At 36.1% G+C, this 19,003-nt stretch overlaps 3 protein-coding genes across 12 annotated transcripts in view; 2 read left to right on the forward strand and 1 right to left on the reverse strand.

Annotated features, from left to right (window-relative positions):
* Window positions 1-25: 25 nt before the first annotated feature.
* Window positions 26-4,024, forward strand: LOC124176572 (sorting nexin-17). 2 transcript variants are annotated; one of them, XM_046558031.1, is made up of 9 exons: window positions 26-202; window positions 608-745; window positions 830-1,195; window positions 1,273-1,366; window positions 1,430-1,680; window positions 1,929-2,138; window positions 2,245-2,424; window positions 2,516-2,614; window positions 2,689-4,024. In XM_046558031.1, the coding sequence occupies exons 2-9, from the start codon at window positions 686-688 to the stop codon at window positions 2,869-2,871; spliced, it is 1,443 nt and encodes a 480-aa protein (XP_046413987.1). In that variant the 5' UTR covers window positions 26-202; window positions 608-685; the 3' UTR covers window positions 2,872-4,024. The 2 variants fall into 2 exon arrangements, with proteins under 2 accessions (XP_046413987.1, XP_046413988.1); XM_046558032.1 differs by having other exon boundaries at window positions 26-187.
* An 88-nt stretch (window positions 4,025-4,112) lies between these two features.
* Window positions 4,113-10,994, reverse strand: LOC124176571 (serine/threonine-protein kinase 3). Of its 8 annotated transcripts, XM_046558024.1 has the most exons (11): window positions 10,299-10,435; window positions 10,016-10,096; window positions 9,726-9,906; window positions 9,423-9,650; window positions 8,965-9,283; window positions 8,588-8,721; window positions 8,335-8,497; window positions 8,176-8,267; window positions 7,890-8,084; window positions 7,512-7,698; window positions 4,113-6,473 (listed from the first exon to the last, which is right to left on the reverse strand). In XM_046558024.1, exons 1-10 carry the CDS (start codon window positions 10,418-10,420, stop codon window positions 7,519-7,521), a joined length of 1,695 nt encoding a protein of 564 aa, XP_046413980.1. In that variant the 5' UTR covers window positions 10,421-10,435; the 3' UTR covers window positions 4,113-6,473; window positions 7,512-7,518. The 8 variants fall into 8 exon arrangements, with proteins under 8 accessions (XP_046413980.1, XP_046413986.1, XP_046413985.1 ...); XM_046558030.1 differs by lacking the exons at window positions 4,113-6,473; window positions 10,299-10,435 and adding an exon at window positions 10,766-10,994 and having other exon boundaries at window positions 7,153-7,677; window positions 8,588-8,718; XM_046558029.1 differs by lacking the exons at window positions 4,113-6,473; window positions 10,299-10,435 and adding an exon at window positions 10,766-10,994 and having other exon boundaries at window positions 7,153-7,698; window positions 8,588-8,718.
* A 1,977-nt stretch (window positions 10,995-12,971) lies between these two features.
* Window positions 12,972-19,003, forward strand: part of LOC124176132 (transcriptional coactivator yorkie-like) — a 28,349-nt gene continuing 22,317 nt past the window's right edge. For both annotated transcript variants that reach the window (XM_046557005.1, XM_046557003.1), the window contains exons 1-2: window positions 12,972-13,453; window positions 17,299-18,209. In XM_046557005.1, the coding sequence (XP_046412961.1) occupies window positions 17,530-18,209 (680 nt within the window). In that variant the 5' untranslated portion in view covers window positions 12,972-13,453; window positions 17,299-17,529. The remainder of the gene's footprint in view (window positions 13,454-17,298; window positions 18,210-19,003) is intronic.

Below are 19,003 nucleotides of genomic sequence, written 5' to 3' on the forward strand. Positions count from 1 at the left end.
GATTTGTCTATAGGCATACCTATAGTCATGCATGTATTCGTGTTAGGATTCATGTGTACATGCATGCGTGCAATTGCATGAATGCACAGCATTATGGGCTGTCATCTAATCAGCTGTTGAATCAACTTTTCACCTAATCCAGGTGTAAAAAAATTTGTGAAAAATACTCGACACACGGAACCTGAAGGTAATATTATGGCAGGTAAGGAATAATGTCTAAACATACTACGTTCTATTTCGAACAGATGGTTTAAAATGTTATATACGCTATTTAAAACACCTTATGTCAGTCCGTATGAAACATTAAATATTTCGCTCTTATCGTGACATATGATGGATTCCCCAATGATTCCCGTCACTTGAAAATTCATTTCATCGAACTGTAACCTGACACATGTAGCTTACGATTGACATTGATCTTATCATGATTAGCCCAATTTTCTTTGCAACATTCGAGATTAACTTTTTTAACTATTATTATTTCCAAGCCCAACAATATTCCCTTTTAAACCATTTTTCCACATGAATCTCTTATCGCCCAATCAGTATCTATGCGATTATTTCTATTATTGCATTGTGTTGATACAATATTATGTGCTCATTTCAGTTTCTCGAAATGTCAGTACGTAAAGGAATATTAGACACATGTTCTATAGTATAATAAAAGATCATATAATCATCAAGCATGCATTTCTCAATACCGGATACCCAGGAATTCATTGACGACAGTGGGAATGCGTATCTGGTAATACATTAGCCATAACTTAATTATACCTATTCGTATTTTTCAATTGATATGCACTAATCTGTCGATGGTTTACTATAATAGGGATATAACATACATATCAATGGATTATTTCACTGCACTGTAAGGTATAAGCAACTGTTGAACCTACATGTGCAACTAGGAAAAGAGCTTGACGTTGTGCTTCCTGAATTTCCGCCAAAAAAGTTATTCCCATTGACAGTAAATCAGCAGGAGGAAAGACGTGCTCTTTTGGAAAAATATATTCAAACAATTGGGCAAAATTCTGCTATAAACAGTTCTGAATTGCTTAATGGATTTCTATTACATGCTCAACAAGAAACGGCAGGAGAACATTCTGGAGTAGAAAATTTAGATATTTTTCTGATTAATGGGCAGAAAATTACAATATCTGCCTCACCCGGAGAAAACTCGGAACAAATTTTAATGGTTTGTATGAACTCTTTGAAAAAATTACAGGACATAAGACTGATCTTGTTCCAAACTCTAATAAACTAAATTTACAGAAATTCTGCCGTTTAATTGAATTGCATGAAAAGTATGCTTGCTACTTTGCATTGTTTCTTATGCATCAAGAAGAAGACGATAGTAACATAAATGGTAAGTTGTAACAGTAAATCCAAGAGGTCCTTTGTCACGAATTGTCAATTGATTTGATTTTAGTGCTACGAAAGTTGCAAAACTTTGAGTCTCCTCTCGTCACTCACAAGAGTATACCTCTTATTAGCGTCAAGATAGTGCTGGCTAAAAGCTACTGGAACCCTGCCTATGACGAAGAATTGATGCAGGATAAAGTTGCTCTAAATCTGCTCTATGTTCAAACAGCATCAGAAATAGACAGAGGATGGATTTCTGTTCCCAATGAATCAAGAGATCGCCTTGCTAGCATACGAGCTAGAAGCAATAAAAAGGAGGTAATTTATCATCTGAATATAATAAATTGTTGTTGGTCCGACATGATAATAACTTTCACTCGTGTATATATCTCTCGATATTTGGTTTGACTATAGGGTATAGAGACTTATTCATTTTCTATTTTCAAAAGTTTATCGAAAGATGAATAGGATTTTGTTAGAAGATTACATACTTATCAAGAATAAATATCCAAGAATAAATAATAAACTGAAAAATTTTGTACAACATTTGTAAACATATTTTACAGTACATGAAACTGGCCAGATCTTTTAAATACTACGGATATGTTCAGTTTGCTGCGTGTCTCAGTGACTATCCTGAACCACGTACAAGGGTTTTGGTATCCATTGGTAAAAACGAACTTAATTTACGAATTTATCAAGAAGGTGAAGAGGAATGTGAAGCTACATTCGAAGTTACTAGAATGCGTTGTTGGCGCATCACTACACTGCACAATGTGAGTGACATCGCTTTAGCTGGCTCCAGCGACATGATATCTCAACTAGATGAATACTTTCTTTAAATATAAATAACCGAAAACAATTGCAACTTCATTAATATAGACTGCAGAAAAACATGAAGATGAAGAATATAGCCTTGAGTTATCCTTTGAATATCTGATGTCTAAAAACCAGTTGCAATGGATTACAATTTCATCGGAACAAGCTATCCTCATGTCTGTTTGTTTACAAGCTATGATCGACGAGTTGCTGATAAAAAGTATTGGCGGAAATAAAAACCAGGTTGAAATAATACTTATAAAAGTTGTTACCCGTATTTCCTCAGTAATGTTTCACATCCCATTTCACCATTGAAAATTTGTCATTTTAATAGGAAAAATCATCAAAAACTTGGACGTATATGAGAAGAGATGGTAACAGTCAAGTCATAGCGACATCTCCTTCTACGGACAGTATTAATAAAACAGACCAGGTTTGTAAACTATTAATGACAAAGTCATTGTAACTAATTTTTGATTTATTTATAATTCATTTTTTATTTTCCAGGAAAGCGAGCATCAATCTATGCCAACAAAAGCTGAACCAATTATGCGAAAAATAACTGAGAGATTATCAGCAGTAACTGTGAAGAAATCCGATGGGATAAAGAGATCAACAAATGTTTTGAACAAAGGAGACGGCTCAACTGAAAATAATGCATTCCATATGATTGGAGACGATGATCTTTGAACATCTATAACATTCCGGTTGGAATAAGAATGGGTGATATTCTATGCAGCTTTTAATGAACTGATACTCAATATTGATGATCTTTGAACATCTATAACATTCCTGTTGGAATAAGAATGGTTGATATTCTATGCAGCTTCTAATGAACTGATACTCAATACTAACAGGTTTGGAATTCATTTTAAACTGTGTTATTAAACGGGGGAAGGTTTTCATATTGTACATCATTGATGAGCCAAAATGATATTGCCAAATCGAATTGTACAAGTATTCGACATATTAGCATTATTAGAGTGGCACCCTTTTTCACATTATGCTATATTTAAATTCACGATCTCACCAAAGAATGATGTTTTTGTTATCCCAATTTAAAACTTTATTTTTGATAAACAAGTACGGATTTGCAAGTAATCAAACAAGTCAAAAAGTAGAGAATCTTGTTACTTGCATATTTTGACTCTCAGGCAAAAATCATATTAGGTTTTCATCTATTTTCGTGATTTAAAACATATAAGTAATATAAATTATTTAAAAAGTCAATTAATTTCACGCATCAACATCAACGATTTTGATGAACTTAATTAGTAGGAGAGGTATTTCGTTTCTAGAATTTGAAGTAAGCAAAAGCCCAATTTTTGAGCGATTTCAGAAAAGAAAAAATGAGGTATAAAATTATGTCACTTTAATATATTTGTATATTGTAACAAGAGCACTATCAATTCTTCATTGTGCTAGGTAAATCGGGTTGCTGAATATTTCTAAAACTCCTGAAGACAGTAACTGCAAAGACGCGAAAATCACGCGATTTTTTCCATACGATGTATAGACTTATTTTTGTATAATATTTTCAATTTTTTTTTTTTTTTGTTTTTTTAATTAATTATACTGAATACTGACGTGATCGTTGATATAAATTTTGTATTCAAAAACGTTTGCCAGCTGATATGTAAATCATGTAAACAACTCGGATTCGAGGCATAAATACGTTTTACACTGAAATGCCCTTGAATTTATATTATTTATACTTGAAATATAAAGAAAATTAGAATCTTTTCCACTCTGTATTAGAGAAATGATTCATAAGCTTTTGTAATACAATTGGTAGATTTATTTATTTTTCTATCAACTGTCCGAAAGAGTGTTTTACTCAGTGTGGTCTTTTCCTTTTCTTGTAAACAATTGTTGAAGAGAAAAAGAAATCTCCGTAATAATGACGATGATATTTTTTTTTGTTTTTAATATTTAGAAATTATGTTGAACACTGTCACAGAGTTTTTCCTATTATGGTTCCCTAATTTCGCTGTTCGCATTTCGATGGATAAATCTGTGCGATATAAAATTATCGGAAGGGTGAAAACGTGCTCAAATATGGCGTATTCCGTAAGATTTAAGGGTATATTGTTTATGGAAAAAAAAAATTCGATAATGTAAGTTATTACTGAATAATTGATATACATATTCATGTATATGAATCAGATGATTATACGTCCTGTAGAAAATAAGTTTTAATTAAATCACTGTCACCTTTTGAGTGGAGCTGATACAGTGTATTGAAAACACTACTTAATACTAGATTGTATGATAAGAACATTAATTTTTTACTTATTGATTAATATTAATTGATAATAAAACTATATCTATTCACTTAGAGCATGACTTTAGTGAATTGTTTAAGTGTGTTTGATCAAACGATAACACCATTCTCAAATAGCAATATCTCCATATTGTGTGATAATGAGAAAAACTGAACATTCTATACAATATTCATACTTACAGTTCAAAATTGAAAAAAGAACAGTCGATTAGCTGAATCGTGTAAAGCATGCATCTACTGTTATAATCGTGATCTTTTATATGGTTCTTAAATGTGCAGCCTTATGAATTCGATTTGTTTATAATAATGAGATTATACAATTTTTATTATATCACACAGATAGATAGTCTGTAATAAAACTGTGATATAAGAACATGTATAATAATAGAATGAACAACGTATTTTCATAATAATTAATAGTCCATTAAATAAATCGCAACGTAACAAAATAAACAAATATTACTTTCTTTTAAATTATGCAGTCAATATGACAAAACATATCTAGGTATATAGTGATAACTGTTCGAAATATTGCCACTAAAGTTTGATGCCAATACTTGTAATAAATTAATGTACCAATTTATCTAAGGAAATAACAGCGTACAATACTATGATAGTTTTCATTATAAATATTAGGAAGCACGTAGAACAGAAAACTGTTTGCCACAAGATATTTTCTGGAATAATGCAATTTTATAATTATTACTTGTAAAAATACGCAAAATGAATAAATTTTTATATTTATACTAAATACGTAAAATTTTATTATCATCTAATGCCTGTTGGTGATACAGCAATGTTAACTTTGGAGGTATTTCTCATTAATTAAATTATAATATTCAATATGCAAGCACATTGGTTTATTCACTTCCATACAAATATGCAAACCTATATTAAATGTAATGCTATAAAAAAAAAAATTCACAGTCAACGTCATCTGCACTAGATTGACTTAAAAAAAAAGTAATAAATAAATTCTGGAAAAGATTTTGACAAAGGTGGACGTTGTAAAGTAATACAACTTTACAATGGTACACGATTTCTACGTAGGTATAAAAATATACAAGATTATTCTATCCTTGATTATGTGTTCTTAGTGAAAAAAGTACGTGTACTAATGTCAGTTTGACTATATGGTTAACTATATAATACTACATATTTATTATCTAAAAAAATAGAGCAACGTCGTCGATACACTTTATTTTTATAACTCCAATTTGATATTTCATTATTTCAAAATTGATTCGTGCTGCTATACCTGATGATATTTACTTCAATAAGGCAAATATTTAGATATCCCTCCAGACCTGATAGACAAATCAATTGCAAAAAAACTCGAGTCATAAGTCATTTGTAATCAGTATATCGATGAATACTGCCAGTTTATAAATTGAGATACTCGACCTCATTGTCATCATTTGTGACACGAAACTGTTTTCAATCTCACTATAATCCGGAAATTTCCTGCATCACGGACTCAATGATTAAAAGCTTATGCATACTACGGGAGGTGCGAATCTATTGTCTTACCTATCCATATGAAATTAGAAATCTATCCTTCTCCATCTTTACTTATTTGTTGTTTTGTTTTTGTTTTGTTGTTTGTTTTTTTTTTTGGCACATCGGTATGTATGGTAGGTAGTGTAAGTGCAGAACTACTCAAACTAAAACTATTAAATGCTAGTTATTGAGTTACGAGACATGTATTGGGTGAAAAAACTCACCGCGTACTAAAAGTGTATACTTCTAAAATGAGCTGATCATGGGAAAGTTACGTAACAATATTATTCAAGACAATTCGAAACCCATCCGATACACCTTCTCTGCCTTCATAAGGACAAAACTTGGCCAGCAAGATCACCGGGATGTGCAGGTAGCAGAGATCCATTGTTTTACAATGCTTGAAGCGCAATGTCGACACGTTGATATGGGTATACATATGTATGTAAGCATTCTCAGGCGTCGGGCACGACAGTTTCTCGTGCAAACATTAGCCTGAAGCCTCATACTGCAAATCAAATAAAGGCAAGTTAATGTTGCTAGATTAAAAGATTTTTTTTAAAACTTCGGTCAGCATTGAATAAGACATATTTTGACCTGAGTAAAAAATCTAGCTACTCTCGGCGTTGTATCAGATGCATCCCAATAGCAAATCGTATATGTACACAATATTATGTACAAACGGAAAAAACAAAACAACTCACCTCAAACTATATGTTTTTTAGTACGCCGGTACATGTGTTCGTTGAAATAAATAACTTTCAAAGTGTTACCTTTAGCAGTGACCATTTGGTTTGAGGATAAAAAAAATATGTGCCTGAATATCAAAGTAATTCAATCTTTCATATCGTAAAATAGTGCGACAAAGGGTTATTAAGAACAAATAATGTTAATATTTCATCGGTAAATTTTTAAATCACGACAACACTACTATTAAAAAATGTGATATCAGATATGTGCTGGGTAAATAGTAAAATGGTAAAAATGTAATTGCATGTAGTACAATTTTCGGTTTAATATGAATAACAATGATTGAAAAAAACGGATTCACTTGAATGAACCGATGATACTGGACACGATTTATTTTCTAAATTGACTTTATATTTAATTCGTGTATATAATGTTTCTATAAGAATATTGTTTGTATAACAGTAAGTAAAGTTAACATATGTAGTAAAAAAATTAAGTATAGTTGCGATTCCATATTTAATTTGTGTAAAATAATTTACATTGAGTGACGTATCGCTATTACACTAATAATATTATAATAGATTGTAGATCCCTAGATTCACGAAAAAAATATTCATTACTAGAGAAATTTTATTGCAGTTCTTTTTTTTTAATGAGGTATTAAAAAATAGAATATAATGAATTTTTATTAGTGAAACTAGGTTTTGAGAACGCATAATTATAATCTATTCATTCATTTATACAACTGTACACACTTTTTATCTCTCTATCACGCTTGATTCTATTACTTCGTCTAGCAGAAAACAATTAGGAAACAAAGTTTAAAAAAAATATGTGTATATCAATAAAACTATACCGAAGCGTTAGAAGTTTTGCTGACGCTTTCGCTTGGTATCCATGGCATCAAGAATTGGCTGCCTCTTTGTCTGGTACCTCCGTCTTAATTCATCTATCTCACGTTCCATTTCTGCATCCAGGCTGGCCATGCGTTGCTGCAGCTCCTCGTATGAGAGGAACTTCAGCTGAAGGACATGCTTGTTTATCTATATTGAATTTTCGTTATGATGCCTATGACTGCGTTTTTTAAATACATTCATATTCAAACATGTTTAGTTATAATTTCAATAATGAAGCTGATGGGTCTTCCCATGATCCAAATGTATCTATTGACGTCAATTATGCAGTAGAAAGTTTGGTATTCTTTACAGTGGGAAAAATTTTAGAATATACTTACGAAATCAAAGTCTCGTTCTGTGAAGGCATTTTGAAATTTCGATATGTTATTGTGAGCCGGCTCTTGCACAGGACATGATATTTGATTGAGTTGTAGCTGTAGATGGCTTTGAAACCTTTGAGATTCTGTTGGACTCTGTTGTTCCACTTTAGGTTCTGTTTCTGTACTATGTGCGGCAAGAATGTGGCCATTGTCCTGAGAATAAGAAACAAAATCTCCTTTAAAAGTGCTAATACTCCATAACAAAAATGGAACACTGAGAAAGTTACAATAAATTTGAACTCACATTGCCAATCTCAGTTGCTTCCTTCTTGTCAAAATGATCAAGAAATAAGGGACGATACTTCTTTCCAGACTCCACTGATCCTGTGTTATGCCCTGTAGAAGGTAAATTAACCATTTGAAGACAATGTCTTGCTCCGTAAATCAAAAGCAGTATACTCACTTTTCATTGTTGCTTCTGTGTCCGTGTCACTATTAATAACCATTGTTCCTAGATCCAACATTGCAGAAACTAGAGTGCCTGTGTCAGGGAGATCTACACCTGGTACCAAGGTCCCGACATCTTCTGGAAGGGGTTTCATAGTTCCACTGCAGTCTTCTTCGTCCTTCAGGTGAGAAAATTCAATGAGCAATGTGAAAAAATAATTGACTTTGTAAATCGTTGAGTAGTGAATCAAGGTGGAAGTATTTTTTACCGAATCATCAGCATGATTTTTTCCCTTAATAGCCACATTATTAATAACGTGTGCTCGGTTGGTCTGTTTTTCTCTAATTTCATGTGCCTCCGCTATCATTTGACTAAGGATACTTGGCTGCTTCGCATTGCCTTCAACAGTTCAATAGTAAAATTGATATAAGTAAAAGAAAACCTGAGTTTTGTTAACAAGTATATCAAAGATATTTATTGTCATTGGTATTAAATTTGAATTTGTTTTTTTCTTGATATGTAAAACTCATACTATAAAAAAATGTCAAGGCAGTCCTGAGTTACATGTATCGTGATTCGGGTTGTTTCACTAATTACTGACTTGCGACTTAATTCAATTACTTGCATGAAACACAGTACGACTACCTATAAATTCATGACTGAGCAGTTCAGTGGCTGTCGCCCTTTCTTCAGGGTTTTTGACGAGACAGCCACTAACGAATTCTATGAACTCTGCACTCCATTTGTCAGGTTCTCTAAAACTTGGTGGGGGTTTGGTGGGGATCATGAAAATTGCACGCATTGGATGAATGTCACCATACGGTGGCTTTCCTTCTGCCATTTCTAGAGCTGTTATACCCAATGACCATATATCCGCGACGCAATCGTATCCAATCTCCTGAATTACCTCCGGTGCCATCCAGAACGGAGTTCCGATAACAGTGTTGCGCTTAGCCATAGTATCCTATAAACAAGTGGGCCAACATTTTTTTAAAATTCGCAAACACTGATTGTAAGTAAATGTGGATGAATTGTTTTTTTTTCTTTGCTATTCCGTCTAATTAGGGGTCAAATTTTTCTGTTTCTTTGTTAATTTGTTTCACCGTTAACTGTCCAGCTACACCAAAATCAGCCAGCTTAGCATGCCCCTCAGTATTGAGTAAGATGTTTCCGGCTTTGATGTCCCTATGGATTTTCCTCCTAAGATGGAGGTATTCAAGACCCTTAAGAGTATCACATAATATCGTAGCTATCTCATCCTCTTGCAGGGTTTTCTTCCTCAGCCTCATTATATCACTGACAGAACCGGCGCCACAATACTCCATAACAATCTGTAATAACAAATCATTTCACTATCATTGTTCGAACCGATAACATTCACGTAACTCACGAAATTCAATTCATACCCATAAATCCGTGTTCTTGAAGTAGCTTCCATAGTATTTCACTACATACGGTGAATCGCATTGCTGCATTATTGAAATCTCCTTTATTATCTCTTGTAAATCCGTATCCACAGGTACTTGCTTGATCGCAAGCACCTGCCCGCTCTCTTTGTGCAATGCTTTATAAACGGAACCATAAGATCTGAAACAAACATTGAGCCATATTTTAAAAGATGTCCAAGTTATACTAAATTAGTATGGCACACTAATAATTAGATTACTAAGTAGAATTCTCTCAAAGTAACGCTCACCCTTCACCAAGCTTGCAGATTATGTCAAAAACCTCTTCGGGTTGTCGTGTCAAGCTTTCCTCGGATAACTTTTTCAACTCACTGTAAAGGTAGAAGGAATTTTTTAGCGTCTGTTCAAAATTTTAATCTCTCTGATTGTAAGATGGCTTTGTCGTATTGTTTCTAAAAATAAAGTAATCCAATGTCATGTTTGACAGACATAGAGGTTGGACTTAAATCAAAGGTGGTTCATTAGAGATTGGAATGACGTATTGTAAATATTTGACAAGATTTGCGTACATACTATCTGTTTGCAAAACCTGAGAAGTAAAATAAAGATTGACCCAAAGGCAAATTTGGAGTGGGAATATATTTTTCCGTTAGTTCATTCCTTGAGAGAATGGACCTTGGAGTCAGACTAGACATGTATGAAATTCATTAATGCAACTTAATCGGTTGAAGAACGTAACAAATATATTGTGAACGGAGTAAGCGATGAAGAATAGTTTACAGTGACAAAGGTTAACAAAGAAAGAAAACAATTTTAGGTTTTCGATAGTACTGTTATTGCCAATTTGTAAATATGTAATTTTCGAGTGAAATGGAGATTGTTTGGAATAATTTACAGCTTAACAGTCTTTCTAATTATTTTTTTGAGTCGTCGGCATCATTTGGAAAATTGGAACTATTTTGACGCATACATATAAGGGTAGGATTCATTCGGGTCCAGATAAAAAAAAGGAAAACAATTAAATAAATATACATATATACCTTTTAGAAGACATCTTCGTTTTTACGTCAGTCTAATATTAACTTGGATAAAAAAAAAAGAACACACATTCACTACGCAAATAACGAACTTAATACGTCAAAAATACACTATACGCTGATAATAAAATCATATTCAATTCAAATAACTAATATTACATTTTTTGACAATAAAATTAATTTTAACCACAACTGAAATATCGAAACCCTTGATCAAGACGTCCATAGACTTTCAACTCTTATTTGTCTGTAACCGAAGCAAATATATATTTATTGACTAGCTGTATAGTTAGACTGCCTTAGTTCTTTATAACTCCGACTGATGTCAGAGTGAGGGGTCGAATAATTACTTCAGTCAAAGTTTCAAACGTTTCAAGCGTTTCAATCGAGCATTTTACAGTCGAAAGGTCTTTACAACTTATTATCTTTAATTACAGCTACCGTATGAAGGAAAATTAATCAATTATGAAACACATTAATCATCGATATTCTTGCAAGTAACAATCGGAGACTTTTTATCTGTGCCTAAATAAGAGTGGCTTTTCACACGGTATTATTCTCATACCGAATAACGGTACAGAGGATAGCCTACGAGAGAAGAGAAAGAAGAAAAACAGAATTACGATGCCAATTAAGACCGATGTTACCGTGATGCAAAAATCGGTTACGTCTGATCATATTCTATTTCTCCCTAGATGCCCTGTTCGATTTCAACGTTCACGGATATATCTCCAAATATCAAAGGTCACGTATCTCGAAAACGAAAAAATACAATAGCCTTATTTTATACACAGTTCTGAACAAAAATACTCCTAGACATTTTTCATTTGACGCAGAAATAAAGAAATGGCCCAGATTCTACGAAATCGAACAGTCAAATCGTAGAATTCATACTATATATTTCTTTATTTCTGCATCAAATGAAAATGTATTGGAGTGTTTTTGTTCGAAATAGCGTACAAAATAGGGCTGTTAATCCTTTGATCGTGTGTGAGATAGGTGGACTTTGATATTTAGATCAGAACCTGTGTTCAACTCGTCAGCTTTCGAACATTGTAATTGTTGCAAACAAGCGTTCGATTATCTCTCTTCCATATCATGGATTTTCGAAACTCCCGCGCCTACGAGTCCGAAGTGAGCGGTGTATCGTTTAACGGGCAGGCTAGCAGGCGAGCACGCAAGCCTCTCGTCGGAAATGCAAACTACTCTCGGCGAGCCAGCCGTGATCAGTGTGCGTGCGGTGCTCGTAGAGTATGGCGGTAGGGTTTAGAGGAGGTAGCGTTGTCGGGGCGATCGCGATCCATCGTATGTGCCGCGTAGGAATTAGTGACCTGCAGGAGGGTTGTAACAAGAAAGTGTGTATTCCCTGAATGATAAAACGGGGACCGTTCCTAGCGTTGTGCGGTTGACAAAGAAAAGTTGAATCGTGAAGTAAGCGGTTCAATCGGACTGCAGTTGTATCAAGACATCTGAACGATGTTCACAGTTCCGCTGGATCGATAACAACAATGGAATTACTTGTTATCGCGTAAGAAAGAGAATGTGCGTGCGCGCGCTGCCGCTGCTCCTGGTGCTGCTGCTGCTACCCATCGTCGTCGATTCCTCCGCGGTCACCACACTACAATCACGCTAGCAACGCCGCTACCTCCACCTCCTCACCAACACGACGATAGATCCTTATGTACCTACCCACCTACGTACGTACATATATTCCCCTCCACCTAAAATCTTGAAGAAAAAGCAACAGGCCAGGCCAGGCCACACGCCTTGCCTGGGCACGGCGTTTCAGCGACGCGGCGCATAGTTAAAATCCAGACTGGTGTCTGTCTCTTCTTGTGCGCGGCACTGTGTCTTGATCGGTCGGACAGTCGGTCGGTCGGTCGGTCCTCCGGTCGGAGACGGTCGTCTCTTGTTCTGCCCCTCTTCCTCCGCCTAGCCTCTTTATGCGTAGCAGTAGTATTAGTAATAGACGTAGTTTAATTATTCACCGGTGTATCAACAGATCTAGTGCATCGTTCCTCGTCTCCCTCGGAGTTCGTCCTGATTTAAACAACTATCGCAAAGTATCGCCGCTGTCGAGGAACCAGGGAGAGCGAGCTGGAGTGTCGGGTGTTTATCGAAGTGCCTTTTTAAAACACAGTGCCGTGGCTAAATAACGTACATCATATACACAACCGTAGATACATACGTATACAAATATATATTATATATACATATACACAAACACACTCACACCTATCTGTATACACATATTTTACAAATACTATATTTCCCCGTGTATGCGTGTTTATACGTGCACACGCGCGCCTATGTACGTACGTATGCATATGCCGTGTTGTTATTATTATTACATGTATGCACAACCGTGTGTGCCTTGTGTGTTGAATAAATAGTTGAAGACGAAAATAGTAGTGTACCACACATACACGTTAACTAGAGATGGAGCGATAGAGAGAGAGAGAGCGTTGACTGAAGACTATAAAGACAGTACCCCTGGGTAAATTTTTGTGTATCAGTTTTCGGCGGGCAAGTGGGCCCAGGTGGGCCTGGGAGCGTAGGAGGTTTCTGCTCTATCGACTCTACCTAACGGACTTGTACCGACATTCGTAGCAGCCAAAGTAGTGTCGGTATGGAAGCTTGAAATTGAGACGGTACGAAGTGAGTACGTAAAACTACGTACCGATTGTAAATGTTAGTACCATGTCTTTATCGACACAGTCATTATTTTATTCCAATTATACGGATATGCCTTTTCAATGCGACATAATTTTCCTAAAATCGCTTGCCCTCATTTCTCTGTATTCGACCATAATGTCTTGCAGAATTAAATACATTGAATTAATTGGAGACATGAAAAATTTTCATAGCTGTTATTTCGAATTGTGTTCAAATCTTGGAAACAATACATTTGATCTAATTGGGGGTAGTGAAGCTAGCCACCAACTCTAGTCTTATTTTCAAATGGATATTATAATAGTAACTTTTGATCAGAAAGGTGAAAACAAGAATTCGTTCGATGTTGGAGATTAGCACTCGGATTGATTTATCTTTCGATCTTTCGATTTGTTGTTGTGGTGACGAGATTCGAGAGCCCCCGGATCCTGTCGGTCTGCATCAGTAGTATTCTGGATATTATCTAATTTTTTTCTAATATACTGTAGCATTTTTAACGTTAATTTGGAATGAAAGGAATTTGAAAGAAAGGAAGGGTTTCAAGGTTAACATCACGCTGAGTTGATCTATTCAGAAGCTTCTGAACAAACTCTAAGGGCAGATCAAGTTCATTGCTGAACTTCCATCTTAGGTGTTAGACTTCAAACTTAAAGCTAGTTACAGTTGAATATCCCTCGTTGTGGTTGGTCACGCCCCATTCGTAGGTGTTAATCTTAAAATTACTTAGAAATAAAGAATATTCGATGTTTGATAAAACAATTCTTCGGATCGTTTCCGTAGTGCTTTCCGTACTGCACTTGCTCCTGAGCAACCAATCTCTTATTTGTAGTCGCGTTAGTCTACAATGTGTTCCATCACTAAGCCAATTCGAGTTTGTCTACATGTTTAACGAATCTTTCACCATTGTTACCTTCCAAAATTACACTGTTGTTTTCCAAGATTTTCACTATTCTGTATGGACCCTGGTATCGCTTGCTAAATTTTTCCTTTCTTGTCTCTATTTGTACGCGTACCACGTCCCCTGTTTCACCTCTGAAAGGATGCACCTTTCTATCGTAATATGTTTTCGACCTTACTTTTGCCTGCAATAAGTTATTAGCAGTTAGGGTCTGCATTTCTGCCATTCTGATCATTAGATCTTCAAGATATGAGTTATATGTTAAAGGGTCTTTCCCGATATCAAAAGAATTTAGACAACGCGTTAATCTACCGAATACCAATTCATATGGCGTGAAGTTAGTAGCTTCATGTACCGCCGTTTTGTAAGAAAACATTGCAAATTGTACTAGCTTGTCCCAATCATCGAAATCATCTTATCTATATAGTGTTTTCATATATTCTGTCAGAACAATATGGCTTCGCTCTAAAGCGCCATTTGACTATGGGTGATATGTTTTGGTCACACCTTTGTGTCCTCCCATTAGTCCATTATGCATTTTCGAAATTATTTCCAGTCGTATTTCTGATGGTGGTATCTCGGTTATACCTGAACAGATGGTAATGTCAATGTCTTCATCCTCAAAAATATCTATTAGTAAATTCGAGATGTCTATTGATACTTCGTTCAGTCATATCCCCTAATTTTGGAATTCTGAATGTTTTTATTTCCAAATCTAATAATGTCGTTTTCAAATTTGCCAAGGCTACCTTGACGTTATGTAATTCAATTTTGTCAAAGTGTTTTTGTTTAACTACGAGGCTAAATATGCCATATTTTCCCCTTTTTGTAATAATGACTTGGCCTAATTTTGGTTTTGTATCACGATGATCGTCTGCATTTATTAATTCCAAATCGTTTAATAATTTGCTGACTGGTGTAGGAAATTCTGAATGTATTGATATGAAATGAACATAATTGTCCGTTCTGTATGTCAAATTTTCTCGACTGAATGAAATTTTATTCCGCGAATGGTAAATCTCCAGGAAGTTGGTACTGCACTTGTAAGTTTCACAAATTTTGAAGGTTGTTCCAGGTTGTTCTAGGTTTGTTGTTAAAGTAAATCGTCACAATACCTTAGTTAAAAAATATAGAATTGTATTGCTTCGAAAAAAATATTCCTAGCGCAGATTTCATTCAGTTCTGAAAGGGTCAACACCTTTGTAATCCTGAGCCCTCTGACGTTTTAGCAAAATTCAGTTTTTTTCGTAATCATGTAACTGTGTTCAACCACCGTAAGAGAAGTGTCTTTGAACAAAGTAAATGTGTACAAATTATATCTTTTACTTAAAAAAGAAAAATATTTCACAGATTCTTTGAAATGACGTAATGAGGCTAAAATCGTTTTTCTGCTGTTGCAAATTTAATGTTTGTTAATTAATTTTCATCTTGAAATATTTCATAGATGGTTGATGCTTCGATCCAAGTAGCCGTGAGGATAAGACCTTTTATTTGCTTCAAACAGATTTGGCAACAGCGCGTTTGATTATGTCCATTACGGAGGCGTGCATGAGTGTCCAAGTGAGACATATATTTCAATAAACAAAATGCATTGTCGTTACCAGGGAAAATTTAGTAAAAAAAATATTGTTCAGTGGAAAAAAAATTTAATAGCTAGTAATAAAGCTCAGAGTGAAAACAAGGAGAATACCGAGAATACGAACTTTATTGGTAATTATGGATTTACTGTTAATTTGAGGTTATACATATACTGTTACGTAGAATCCTATTACTGTGAGAACGAAAAATAATTTAGTCACATATATGTATAACTCTTCTAGTTGAAATATATTTGATAAATAATATTATTTAATTCAAGTTTGAAATAGGGCTGAGAATAAAACTTTCACAGAAAATCCGAAAAAACCCGATTTTTGAGCTAGCAGCGCACTTTTAAGGTATCACGATTCTGGCGGTTGTTCTGGGTTGTTCTAGGTTTGTTCTATATTGTTCCAAAATATTGCGTTCGAAAAAAATTATTTCTCACAAATTTCGCAAAAAATAATTGTTGAACTAGCACCACATTTTTCGAGCTATCGCAATTGTGATGGTTGTTCTGTGTTGTTCTAAGTTTGTTTTACATTGTTCCAAAATATTGCAAAATATCTCGAGAACCGTGATAGATACGGCAAAATTAACGAAATTTTGGAGATTACTTAAAGGGGAAATTGAATCGGGCAGGTAATTAGGCCATTATAAGGACTTCCCTGGATTTTTATTGTTTAATTTTAATTTGATTCTAATTTTCGAATCTAAAATGGCGAATATCTCGAGAACGGTGATAGATACGGCAAAATTAACGAAATTTGGCAATTACGAATATTAATGTTATGGAATAGATCGAGCGCGTGTCGAAAAGAATCCTATTTCAAAATGAATAATTGTTCTAATTTCTTATTATAAACGTATTATTGTAGATAATCTATTTTGTCTCCTGGAAAATTATAAAATTTATAGTATGCGTCACGTATGGGTCACATATATTAATATCGTACGTGGACCGCATATACATATATACTTTTTGGTCTCTGCATCATTATGACATCTGATCTATCATTATTTATCATCCATCTTATACATACTTTTCCCGGGTGCCTGTACTTTAATTAAATCACGTTTTTGCTACGAATTTTGGAATAAATTGGTTCTCATTATTAATTTCTTGAATCGCTGACGATTCTGTAACGTTACAAGTCGGTAAGTACGCACAAGTTAAATACATATTGACTTGGGCTTACCATTACTTCGACTGTGTTACTCGGCAGTACTCGGAAGGTTATTGCAACCGACATCATGTCGTGATCGGTAACCCTCTGATGCTCAGCAATAAGTTCCCAACTCTGCCGCTGGAACATCGCAGAGGGCGCAAGCGCGCAACGAATTTCGGTTGTCACACCAAAGCCCATAAGGGTAACTGTCTTTATAGTCTTCAGTCAACGGAGAGAGATCAGGAAAAGACGGTCGCGTTGAAAAAAGAAGGGAAAAGAAATTCGGAAGAGGTGCCTAATCTCGAGGAAAAGAGTGTGTGTGTGCGCGTAGGTATATTTACGGACAGATGGGTGCGTGATACAAGATCGGCAAAGGAAGAGAGTGTGGATATCGCACCGGACCGTTGTGTTTGGACAGAGTAATCATTGTTGTCACGTAAAGTTCCAAAATGGCGCTGAACCAGGACGTGGACCAGCTGAAGTCGAGCCTGGTTGTCCGCATAGATCAAAACTCCGAGTCGGACCTCCAGGCGCTCTTCGACAGCGTCTTGAAGCCAGACGCGAAAAGGCCGCTCCAGGTGCCGCTGCGTATGCGCAACCTGCCGAACTCGTTCTTCAACCCGCCCTCGACGGGGAGCAAGAGCCCTTCTATAAGCCATTCCCGTGAGAACAGCGCCGATTCGGCCTTCGGCGCAACCGGTGGCGGTGGCGGTGGCGGGGGCGGCGGCGGGGGTGCCGCAGGCGGGAGCACCGCCCCCGGCAGTGGTTGCGTTTCCTCAGGTACGACCGGCGCCGCCGGCAGTTGCACCACCAGCGCTGCCGGCACCCCGGGATCGGTCGTCGGTTCGGTGGCCGGCGTCGTCGTCGGGGCTTCGGGGGCCGCCGGGGCCGGATCGAATAACGGAGGGCTCACCGTGTCCCATCCCCGGGCCCACAGCAGCCCCGCTTCTCTCCAGCAGACGTACGCCTCTGCTCAACAGTCCCAGCAGCACATACCTCAGCCGCACCCCCGTCATCATCACCACAAGCAGCGCAGCTACGACGTTATCAGCACCGTTGACGATCTCGGACCCCTACCACCGGGTTGGGAACAGGCGCGGACGCCGGAGGGACAAGTTTATTTCCTCAAGTAAGTCGTACGAGGATTGACGAATACGATGCCCGGACTTTCAGGTCTTCGGTTAAATGCACCTTGCCGTCGCCGCGAAATTAAATAACAGATTTAACCCCTGAATTTAGTACCTACACCCATAACTAACTAACTAACCAACTCTCGCGGAATTACGGTCCTTCCGGAAATGTGTAAGGATACACCGTTATTATGTACTTGCAGAGTTCAATTTTCTCTACGTGAGGCCAGAAAACTGTTGAGTGCAGATTCTTGGATCGTAACGATTTTTGTAAAACAGATTATTATTGCGACGATACACAATTATCAATAATTTGCGTCCTTCTATTGTAAATTATCTGCGAGACAAGAACGAAACGGTTCGGTCATGTTGGCGAACCATTTTCTTTATATTCATGCCGTCGATTGTCACGCAAATCATTGACTCTAGACTTCCTCCGTCAACGCACAAATATGCTTAATAAACATCGACATTCAAGATCCTGTCTGTGCATTTTCGTCTTCGCTGACGGAAGAAAAAGAAGAATTGATAAATAAAAAATAAAATGATTACGGAGTAGTAGGAACTCGGAAAGATTGTTGCGTTAATCACGACCAGATTACGTATACTTGTCACATTATATGAATCATGACAATCCATGATGCGTTACACTCGAGAATCATATACTACACCTATCCACTTATAATCCTTGCTTCAGAGATTTTATTAAAATAATTTTTTTTCGTCGTTATTGGAAGAATGCAACGTAGGAAAAAATAAAATATTGGCTGATACGCTAAAGTTGCACAGTCGG

Source organism: Neodiprion fabricii, chromosome 2 (genome assembly GCF_021155785.1).
Source record: "Neodiprion fabricii isolate iyNeoFabr1 chromosome 2, iyNeoFabr1.1, whole genome shotgun sequence".
NCBI classification, from domain to species: domain Eukaryota; kingdom Metazoa; phylum Arthropoda; class Insecta; order Hymenoptera; family Diprionidae; genus Neodiprion; species Neodiprion fabricii.

What these genes read in the sequence shown, in the direction of transcription:
- LOC124176572 (XM_046558031.1), top strand. Translation starts at nt 686, where the DNA reads ATGCATTTCTCAATACCGGATACCCAGGAATTCATTGACGACAGTGGG. An exon ending in ACAGTGGGAATGCGTATCTG is followed by an intron (nt 746 to 829) that starts GTAATACATTAG and finishes TTACTATAATAG; the next exon opens with GGATATAACATACATATCAA. An exon ending in TTGGCGGAAATAAAAACCAG is followed by an intron (nt 2,425 to 2,515) that starts GTTGAAATAATA and finishes TCATTTTAATAG; the next exon opens with GAAAAATCATCAAAAACTTG.
- LOC124176571 (XM_046558024.1), bottom strand. Translation starts at nt 10,420, where the DNA reads ATGTCTAGTCTGACTCCAAGGTCCATTCTCTCAAGGAATGAACTAACG. An exon ending in GCTCAGTCATGAATTTATAG is followed by an intron (nt 8,722 to 8,964) that starts GTAGTCGTACTG and finishes ATTGAACTGTTG; the next exon opens with AAGGCAATGCGAAGCAGCCA. An exon ending in CACAGAAGCAACAATGAAAA is followed by an intron (nt 8,268 to 8,334) that starts GTGAGTATACTG and finishes TACCTTCTACAG; the next exon opens with GGCATAACACAGGATCAGTG.